Source organism: Lucilia sericata, unplaced genomic scaffold, assembly GCF_015586225.1.
Source record: "Lucilia sericata isolate MDLA Ls3-8-SP2 unplaced genomic scaffold, ASM1558622v1 Contig000397F_arrow, whole genome shotgun sequence".
Lineage (NCBI taxonomy): Eukaryota > Metazoa > Arthropoda > Insecta > Diptera > Calliphoridae > Lucilia > Lucilia sericata.
In genome coordinates, this window is record NW_023994415.1 from 141,038 (window position 1) to 151,455 (window position 10,418).

The 10,418-nt window shown below is 30.4% G+C and overlaps 1 protein-coding gene across 3 annotated transcripts in view; it reads left to right on the top strand.

The window, feature by feature from the left end:
- Window positions 1-4,865, top strand: part of LOC119604462 (sensory neuron membrane protein 2) — a 74,448-nt gene extending 69,583 nt beyond the window's left edge. For all 3 annotated transcript variants that reach the window (XM_037957095.1, XM_037957096.1, XM_037957097.1), the window contains 3 exons: window positions 4,130-4,248; window positions 4,393-4,518; window positions 4,669-4,865. In XM_037957095.1, coding sequence (XP_037813023.1) covers window positions 4,130-4,248; window positions 4,393-4,518; window positions 4,669-4,854 — 431 coding nt within the window. In that variant the 3' untranslated portion in view covers window positions 4,855-4,865. The remainder of the gene's footprint in view (window positions 1-4,129; window positions 4,249-4,392; window positions 4,519-4,668) is intronic.
- The last annotated feature ends 5,553 nt before the right edge of the window (window positions 4,866-10,418 follow it).

Consider the following 10,418-nt stretch of genomic DNA (forward strand, 5'->3'; position numbering starts at 1 on the left):
TTAGTTAGTTAGTTAGTTAGTAGGTTAGTTAGTAGTTAGTTAGTTAGTTAGTTAGTTAGGAGTTAGTTAGTTGTAGTTAGTTAGTTAGTTAGTAGTTAGTTAGTAGTTAGTAGTTAGTAGTTAGTTAGTTAGTAGTTAGTTAGTTAGTTAGTAGTTAGTAGTAGTTAGTTAGTTAGTTAGTAGTTAGTTAGTTAGTAGTTAGTTAGTTAGTTAGTTAGTTAGTTAGTTAGTTAGTAGTTAGTTAGTTAGTTAGATTAGTTAGTTAGTTAGTAATAGTTAGTTAGTTAGTAGTTAGTAGTTAGTTAGTTGTTAGTTAGTTAGTAGTTAGTTAGTTAGTTAAGTTAGGTTAGTTAGTTAGTTAGTTAGTTAGTTAGTTATGTTAGTTAGTTAGTTAGTTAGTTAGTTAGTTAGTAGTTAGTTAGTTGAGTTAGTTAGTTAGTTAGGTTAGTTAGTTAGTTAGTTAGTTAGTTAGTTAGTTAGTTAGTTAGTTAGTTAGTTAGTTAGTTAGTTAGTTGTTAGTTAGTAGTTAGTTAGTTAGTTAGTTAGTTAGTTAGTTAGGTAGTTAGTTAGTTAGTTAGTAGTTAGTTAGTTAGTTAGTTAGTTAGTAGTTAGTTAGTTGTTAGTTAGTTAGTTAGTTAATTAGTTAGTTAGTTAGTTAGTTAGTTAGTTAGTTAGTTAGTTAGTTAGTTAGTAGTTAGTTAGTTAGTTAGTTAGTAGTTAGTTAGTTAGTAGTTAGTTAGTAGTTAGTTAGTTAGTAGTTAGTTAGTTAGTTAGTAGTTAGTTAGTTAGTTAGTTAGTTAGTTAGTTAGTTAGTTAGTTAGTTAGTTAGTTAGTTAGTTAGTAGTTAGTTAGTTAGTAGTTAGTTAGTTAGTTAGTAGTTAGTAGTTAGTTAGTTAGTTAGTTAGTTAGTTAGTTAGTTAGTAGTTAGTTAGTTAGTTAGTTAGTTAGTTAGTTAGTTAGTTAGGTTAGTAGGTTAGGTAGTTAGTAGTTAGTAGTTAGTTAGTAGTTAGTTAGTTAGTTAGTTAGTAGTTAGTTAGTTTAGTTAGTTAGTTAGTTAGTTAGTTAGTTAGTAGTTAGTTAGTAGTTAGTTAGTTAGTGTAGTTAGTTAGTAGTTAGTTAGTTAGGTAGTTAGTTAGTTAGTTAGTTAGTTAGTTAGTTAGTTAGTTAGTTAAGTTAGTTAGTAGGTAGTTAGTTAGTAGTAGTTAGTTAGTTAGTTAGTTAGTTAGTTAGTTAGTTAGTTAGTCGTTAGTTAGTTAGTAGTTAGTTAGTAGTTAGTTCGTAGTTAGTTAGTTAGTAGTAGTTAGTTAGTTAGTTAGTTAGTTAGTTAGTTAGTTAGTTAGTTAGTTAGTAGTTAGTTAGTTAGTTAGTTAGTTAGTTAGTTAGTTAGTTAGTTAGTTTAGTTAGTAGTTAGTATTAGTTAGTTAGTTAGTATTAGTTAGTAGTTAGTTAGTTAGTAGTAGTTAGTTAGTTAGTAGTTAGTTAGTTAGTTAGTTAGTTAGTTAGTTAGTTAGTAGTTAGTAGTAGTTAGTTAGTTAGTTAGTTAGTTAGTTAGTTAGTTAGTTAGTTAGTTAGTAGTTAGTTAGTTAGTTAGTTAGTAGTTAGTTAGTTAGTTAGTTAGTTAGTAGTTAGTAGGTTAGTTAGTTAGTAGTTAGTTAGTTAGTTAGTTAGGTTAGTAGTTAGTTAGTAGTTAGTTAGTAGTTAGTTAGGTAGTTAGTAGTTGTTAGTTAGTTAGTTAGTTAGTTAGTTAGTAGTTAGTTAGTTAGTTAGTAGTTAGTTAGTTAGGTTAGTTAGTTAGTTAGTTAGTTAGTTAGTAGTTAGTTAGTTAGTAGTTAGTTAGTAGTTAGTTAGTAGTTAGTTAGTTAGTTAGTTAGTGTAGTTAGTTAGTTAGTTAGTTAGTTAGTTAGTTAGTTTAGTTAGTTAGTTAGTTAGTTAGTTAGTTAGTTAGTTAGTTAGTTAGTTAGTTAGTTAGTTAGTTAGTTAGTTAGTTAGTTAGTTAGTTAGTTAGTTAGTTAGTTAGTTAGTTAGTTAGTGTTAGTTAGTTAGTTAGTTAGTTAGTAGTTAGTTAGTTAGTTAGTTAGTTAGTTAGTTAGTTAGTTAGTTAGTTAGTTAGTTAGTAGTTAGTGTAGTTAGTTAGTATTAGTTAGTTAGTTAGTTAGTTAGTTAGTTAGTTAGTTAGTTAGGTAGTTAGTTAGTTAGTTAGTTAGTTAGTTAGTTAGTTAGTTAGTTAGTTAGTTAGTTAGTAGTTAGTTAGTAGTTAGTTAGTTAGTAGTAGTTAGTTAGTTAGTTAGTTAGTAGTTAGTTAGTTAGTTAGTTAGTTAGTTAGTTAGTAGTTAGTTAGTTAGTTAGTTAGTAGTTAGTTAGTTAGTTGTTAGTTAGTTAGTTAGTTAGTTAGTTAGTTAGTTAGTTAGTTAGTTAGTTAGTTAGTTCGTTAGTTAGTTAGTTAGTTAGTTAGTTAGTTAGTTAGTTAGTTAGTTAGTCGTTAGTTAGTTAGTAGTTAGTTAGTTAGTTAGTTAGTTAGTTAGTTAGTTAGTTAGTTAGTTAGTTAGTTAGTTAGTTTAGTTAGTTAGTTAGTTAGTTAGTTAGTTAGTTAGTTAGTTAGTTAGTTAGTTAGTTAGTTAGTTAGTTAGTTAGTTAGTTAGTTAGTTAGTTAGTTAGTAGTTAGTTAGTTAGTTAGTTAGTTAGTTAGTTAGTTAGTTAGTTAGTAGTTAGTTAGTTAGTTAGTTAGTTAGTTAGTTAGTTAGTCGTTAGTTAGTTAGTTAGTTAGTTAGTAGTTAGTTAGTTAGTTAGTTAGTTAGTTAGTTAGTTAGTTAGTTAGTTAGTTAGTTAGCTTAGTTAGTTAGTTAGTTAGTTAGTTAGTAGTTAGTAGTAGTTAGTTAGTTAGTTAGTAGTTAGTTAGTAGTAGTTAGGTTAGTTAGTTAGTTAGTTAGTTAGTTAGTTAGTTAGTTAGTTAGTTAGTTAGTTAGTTAGTTAGTTAGTTAGTTAGTTAGTAGTAGTTAGTTAGTTAGTTAGTTAGTTGTTAGTTAGTTAGTAGTTAGTTAGTTAGTTAGTAGTTAGTTAGTTAGTTAGTTAGTTAGTTAGTTAGTAGTTAGTTAGTTAGTAGTTAGTTAGTTAGTAGTTAGTTAGTAGTTAGTAGTTAGTTAGTTAGTTAGTTAGTAGTAGTTAGTTAGTTAGTTAGTGTAGTAGTTAGTTAGTTAGTTAGTAGTTAGTTAGTAGTTAGTTAGTAGTAGTTAGTTAGTTAGTTAGTTAGTTAGTTAGTTAGTTAGTTAGTTAGTTAGTAGTTAGTAGTAGTTAGTTAGTTAGTAGTTAGTTAGTTAGTTAGTTAGTAGTTAGTTAGTTAGTTAGTTAGTTAGTTAGTAGTTAGTTAGTTAGTTAGTTAGTTAGTTAGTTAGTTAGTTAGTTAGTTAGTAGTAGTTAGTTAGTTAGTTAGTTAGTTAGTTAGTTAGTTAGTTAGTAGTTAGTAGTTAGTTAGTTAGTTAGTTAGTTAGTTAGTTAGTTAGTTAGTTAGTTAGTTAGTAGTTAGTTAGTTAGTTAGTTAGTTAGTTAGTTAGTTAGTTAGTTAGAATAGTTAGTTAGTTAGTTAGTTAGTAGTTAGTTAGTAGTTAGTTAGTTAGTTAGTTAGTTAGTTAGTAGTTAGTTAGTTAGTTAGTTAGTTAGTTAGTTAGTTAGTTAGTTAGTTAGTTAGTTAGTTAGTTAGTAGTATTAGTTAGTTAGTTAGTTAGTTAGTTAGTTAGTTAGTTAGTTAGTTAGTTAGTTAGTTAGGTTAGTTAGTTAGTTAGTTAGTTAGTTAGTAGTTAGTTAGTTAGTTAGTTAGTTAGTTAGTTAGTTAGTAGTTAGTTAGTTAGTTAGTTAGTTAGTTAGTTAGTTAGTTAGTTAGTTAGTTAGTTAGTTAGTTAGTTAGTTAGTTAGTTTTACAACCATTATTCAGAACATTCAATTTCCTGCAGATTGAGTAATAAATTTAAATGAACCGCAATAAATATTTTAGAGTTCAAAGCAATTCGTTTTTAAATATTTACATATTTTTTGCAAATAAATATTTTCGAAAAATTACAATTAATATTCAAGCAATTAAATTTCATTTAAAAACAGTTTAATGAACTAAACAAATAATTATAATTCTTTTTTCCAGATGCCCCGGTAATTTTGACTTTGCCCCACATGTTAGGAGCCTCTAATGAATATACGAAAACTATAAGAGGACTAAATCCGGATGCCCAAAAACACCAGACATTTGTAGATGTACAACATGTAGGTAGAACAGACCACACATACTTATGACAAATCCTCCACAAACACTTGTTCGCATTAATATCAATTAATTTTGAAATTTGGAATTAATTAATGACATTAATTAAATAACAATTTCTTTTTTTTCTGTTTATTTTGTTGCAGCTTACTGGCGTGCCACTTCAGGGTGGCAAACGTGTTCAGTTTAATATGTTTCTGAAGAGTATTAATCGTATAACGATTACGGAAAATCTAACAACAGTTCTAATGCCCGCCATTTGGGTGGAAGAGGTGAGTAGTGAGTGGGTTGTTTTATTTTCTTTAGTTGGCGAAACAATATTACAGCTGAAATATACATATTTAACAAATTTTCTATAAAATTATTAAATTTATTGTCTTGTTTTCTTTTTTTGTTGTCATTTCTCTTCCCGCAACGAGCAGGGTATCGAATTGAATGGAGAAATGGTGACATTTTTCAAGAAACGTCTCATCAACACTTTGAAAACGTTGAATGTTGTGCAGTGGGCTGCTTTGTTCGGTGGCATTGGTGTGGCTGCTATTTGTTTAATTTATTATGTGGTGCAAAGTCGAAAACCGGCTGCCGTGGTGGAGGCACCTTTAAAATAAATTAAAGAATATAAAAAAAAATAATCATAATCATTTATTTGTTTTCGCATATGCCAGCCTCTTAAAAAGCTGACTGGCTGTAACTGCTTCATCAGTGACATTTTATTATAAACTAAACATTTTGTTGTTATTGTTTAATTAATTAATTATTTGTTATAATGTTATTAATTATTATTTTATTATCTATATGTATATTGTTTTAAATTAAACATAATTTAAACTGAAAATTGTTAATGATATTATATTTTTTATATTGTAATCGTTAATTTTAATTAAAATTAAAAATATTTTATGTGATTTAGTGTATTTTCATAAAAAAAATAACAAAAAAACTTACAAAAATAGTGTTTTTAATTAATTTTATAGTAAAAACTAGTTTTTCCATTTCCGTTCGACGCCATCTAGTGGGCAATAGAGGCAATGTTTAAAATAACACTATTATCTTCAAAATTACTTTGAGTCTTCATGATAAGGCAGTGTTTGTAGATAAATTAGTTACGGCAAGGCAGGTGTCGATAAATGCGTATTTTTTGTTGTCGATGCTACAGCAATAATACAGCATTGCCAGAATAAAAATATTTTTAAATAATCAAGTAAAATTCTTAATAACGTATTTACAATATATAATTTATCAAAAATTTTTATTTTAAAACAAATGTTCATACAGAATTTGTAAAATTTATTTTGTTTATAGTTTTTATACCCACCATCAAAAAAGATGAGGGGTATATTGTTTTTGTCATTCCGTTTGTAACACATTGAAATATACGTCTAAGACCCATAAAAGTATATATATTCTGGGTCTTTATTAAATTCTATGACGATCTAGCCATGTCCGTCCGTCTGTCTGTTGAAAACACGATAGAGTCCAAATGGAATAGATAGCGAGAAATTTTGCATGATTACTTTTAGTTGATGCAGTTTGTTTGGTATTGAAAATGGGCAAAATCGATGTACGATTTCGCCTAGCCCCCATAAAAGGCCCCTTCAGAAAATGACTTTATCGCTAATAACTGGCTAAAAGAAGCATCTACAGCGGTGAAATTCGGCACAAACATGTTTTTGAGAAACTAAATCTCTTTGTAAAGTTGTATAAGGATAGGCCCATAATTGACCCTATCCCCCATATAAGGGGGGATAGGGTCAAGAAGCATATATAGCAATAAAATTCGACATAAAAAAGGTTTATATTAACTAAAATCCTTTTTTTTAATTTTATGAGGATGGGTCCATAATTGACCCTACCCCGCATATAAGGACCCCTTCAAAAAATTACTTTATTGCTAATAATTGGCTAAAAGAAGCATCTATAGCGGTGAAATTCGGCACAAACATGTTTTATGGGAACCTAAATCTCTTTGTAAAATTTTATAAGGATAGGCCCATAATTGACCCTATCCCCCATATAAGGTCCCCTTCAGAAAATTACTTTAACGCTCATTACTAGCTTAAAACTGCGAGTACAGCGATGAAATTCGTCATAAACAAGTTTCGTATGAGCCAAAACCTCTCTACTAAATTTTATGAGGATCAGTCTATAATTGACCCTACCCCCCTATAAGTTCCCCTTATAAAATTACTTTAACGCAGTGATATTCTACATAAACAAATCTTGTGCTAGCCAAAAACTCTTTATCAAATTTTATGGCGATCGGTCTATAATTGACCCTACCCTCCATATAAGGTCGCCTTCAGAAAATGACTGTAAAGCTCATTACTTGATATAACGCTCAAATATGACTACAGCGATGAAATTTCTCATAAACAAGTTTTGTATGAGCAAAAATGTCCTCTTCAGATATAGGGTCAATTATATCTGAAGAGGATAATATGTTACTGAAAAGAGGAGAATATGTTACTGAAAATTACATAGTTTATGTTTATGAAGGAAGATCTTATATAAGTAATTGATCCTTATATAAGATTTACTCCAGAAAATTACTTTAACGCTTATCTATGGCTCCAAATTACGGTAGTTTTATAGGAACTAAAATGTTTCAACTGAATTTCGTGAGGATCGGTCGGTCAGCCTCATGACTGAATTAAATATACGAGTACAGAGATGAAATTCGTTACAAATAATTATTGTATAAACCGATGAAATTAAGTCCATAATTGACTCTACCCTCCATATAACCACTCTTACAAAAAACAGTTTATGGTTATAAAAATTGGACCAAAAAAATTAATATTTTAATTCGGAAGAGCACGGTCCATACTTAAGTCCTTATTAAAGGCACTCTTCCAAAAATTAGCCTGATATTCATATTAATGTTGTCATATGATGATAAAATTCAACATAGATCTAATAAATGAGGAAATTGCTTCGATAAAGTTTATTAATAAGAATGATTTGATGGTGGGTATATAAGATTCGTCATGGCCGAATATAACACTCTTACTTGTTCTTATTATAAAAGTTCACTTAAAACAGTCGTAAATATGTTTTTCTGTATAAATTGCTATTAAACGTGAATTAAATATTTTATTTTTATGCACCCAGTATTTAAACTGTAATGTATGGTGGACATCGGACCATGTGCTGAATTTAATCGCTTAATAATTAGTGAATTGTGTAACATTCACTTCATTTTCTGGAGTGAGCTTTGTATGAGGGCTAGGATCAAATTCAGCAAAATCATTAAGGCTTGCGTAAAACTTAATTGTGCAGCTTTTTGTCGATATAAAATATTTAATATAATTATGAGCTCAAAAGCTTTCGAATAAGGCTTTCAGTTGTATGAAATAATTGACCAATTGTAACAATTTTGATATGCATCAAATTATCTTGAAAATTGCGAACTGTACATACAGATGGACATGTCATAATGTCCAGTGACATAATATCCATGGACGTTATGACACACTAAATTGAGTCATAGTGTCCATGTACATTATAACAATTTCAAAAGTGTCACAATGTCTATGGGCATAATAACATAAAGTCCATAGATTTAAATGAGTCCATTTTTCAAAAAAAGCCTTATTTAGCGAAGTCGGTATTCGAAATACTCCAGCGTCCGGCCGAAGTCCGGCTATCCAGGACACTTTTTTAAAGGAATCCAAAACGCAACATACTTCAAATTTATGAGCAATTCTTTACCGGATAAAAGTGTCCCTTTCCTAAATTCTAAACAAATTTTCCAATATATTTCTGTTTTTAAAGTGTCACAATGTTCATGGACATTATGACACTTTTAAGAATTGTCATAACGTCCATGGACGCTATGACACTTTTTGGTGTGTCACATTATGTCACTGTACGTTATAACACGCCAGCGTTTTATGATGATCCAAACGAGGCTACAGCAATTTAGCATTTGAGCAAGTGTACTCATGTGACCAACGGTCTTAAGCTGAACTATAACAAATATATGATTTTTAATGTCGGGTAGGAGAATACTACAGAACTGATCTACATACATCCAGTATAGCTTTTCCAAGGTATAAGCAATATAATTATCGTTATTAACAATGTCTCGCCATATCGATTACAGACCCCCGCCATGCCTGGACTAGACTTGATGTATGTATATCAATTAGTAATATATGTAATTCGATTTAAAAATCTCGATTCCCGAAAATCCCCATTCGGCATCCCTAATACGTACTATGTCACAAGAAATTATGTTTTACGGTACTGTTGCAACTCCTCCCAACGTCATATCTTATGGATTTCTTGAAAAGACGCGTCTTCATCACGATAAATTCGTGCAGTAAATCCATAATTGTCAATAGTCAGAGACATTCCTCCCAACGTAACATAGACGAACGCCTATATATTTAGGCGAATTTACCAATATACTACACATATTAGACGGTTATATACTAGAATCAAAAGTGCTCTATCACATACCGGAAACAGAAATTGTCCAGAAATTGATACATCGATAGCCGATAGAAGATCGTGACCAGTCGGGAATCTGTTGTTACAGGAATGACTCTTAATTAGAAAGCAAACTAGATCTGGTATTCTAATCACAACAGTAACATCAAGTTATGTATGTATCTGTAAATGAATTGGATTGAATATGGCGCCAACAGAGTTTAACATATGCATGAATGTATATTAGGCTGGTTTTAAAAAATCGATGTCGGATTTCTTTATTGGGCACCCACCTAAAATGTTTCATTTTGTTAGATTTTAAGATTGCCAAAGTAGGAGTACGATTGAAAGATGTTAACACGTGCCACTGGGGACTTGAGGACGATGAAAACAAAAAGTACTTCTAGGACCTCTTGTGGGTTTCTCCCAGCTTAAACTGGTGATATTCTCTACTTCTTCTTTGGAGATTGTACGCTTCATTGAGTTTCCCTATGCTACTATCGGTTTCAGGAACGCCCAGGAGTTGTTCTTTAGTCCCATGTAATACCAGATATCTGGTAGTAGTTTTCCATCCCATTGCATGCAAACAGCCTCGTTCTGAGGTATCTTAAGTCTGTCTAATACATTTTTAAACTATAGTAGGACCTTGATTATCCGTCATTCGATTATACGGCAACATCGATTATCGATTTATTTTGCATTGACCTAAATTTTTCTGCATCGGTTAATCGTGATTACATCTATTATCCGTAAATATAAGCAAAATTCTCCTATTTGTTAACAACCAAGCAAAATCCTTATCTACTGGTCAATGTTTTCTGACAAAATTATTATATTTTTGAAACATAAAATCCTTCAATTATTTAGTTTTTATATAAATATGTTCCTTAAAAATAAATAAAAATATCAAAAAACTTACCAAAATTGGTACTCAATTAACTGGGAAAATTGATTATACAGAATGCTTCCGGTCCCGACCATTACGGAAAATCGAGGTCCCACTGTAGTTTGGTTTTACCTGCTTGAGGTCGCCAGTGATACAGTATGAGGAAAAAATATACATAAAAAACATTGTTGTGGTCTAAAATTAACGGTATACCAGGTCACGGAAAATCGAGGTCCCACTGTAGTTTGGTTTTACCTGTTTGAGGTCGCCAGTGATGCAGTATGAGGAAAAAATATACATAAAAAACATTGTTGTGGTCTAAAATTAACGGTATACCAGGTACGGAAAATCGAGGTCCCACTGTAGTTTGGTTTTACCTGTTTGAGGTCGCCAGGGATACAGTATGAGGAAAAACTTGACATAAAAAACATTGTTGTGGTCTAAAATTAACGGTATACCAGACCACGGAAAATCGAGGTCCCACTGTAGTTTGGTTTTACCTGCTTGAGGTCGCCAGTGATACAGTATGAGGAAAAAATAGACATAAAAACATTGTTGTGGTCTAAAATTAACGGTATACCATAGTAAACATATTTAAATGAAGTGAGATTCCAAAGTAAAAGTATTTGCCTATAATAAGCGATAATAATACAAATAACGCATCTTCGCTCTCAGGGGTACCTAGTCATGTTTTTAGGGACATTAGCTCTTTTTTTCGGTTTTAGTACTAGTTGCCATTAATTGAATATATACCATGGGCAAATTGCTTTTGCAGTTCCAGAGATATGGGTCGCCGAAGTCGCCAAACTGCCAAAAAATCTAGATTTGCAAAACTTTGAGACCCAGTGGCAC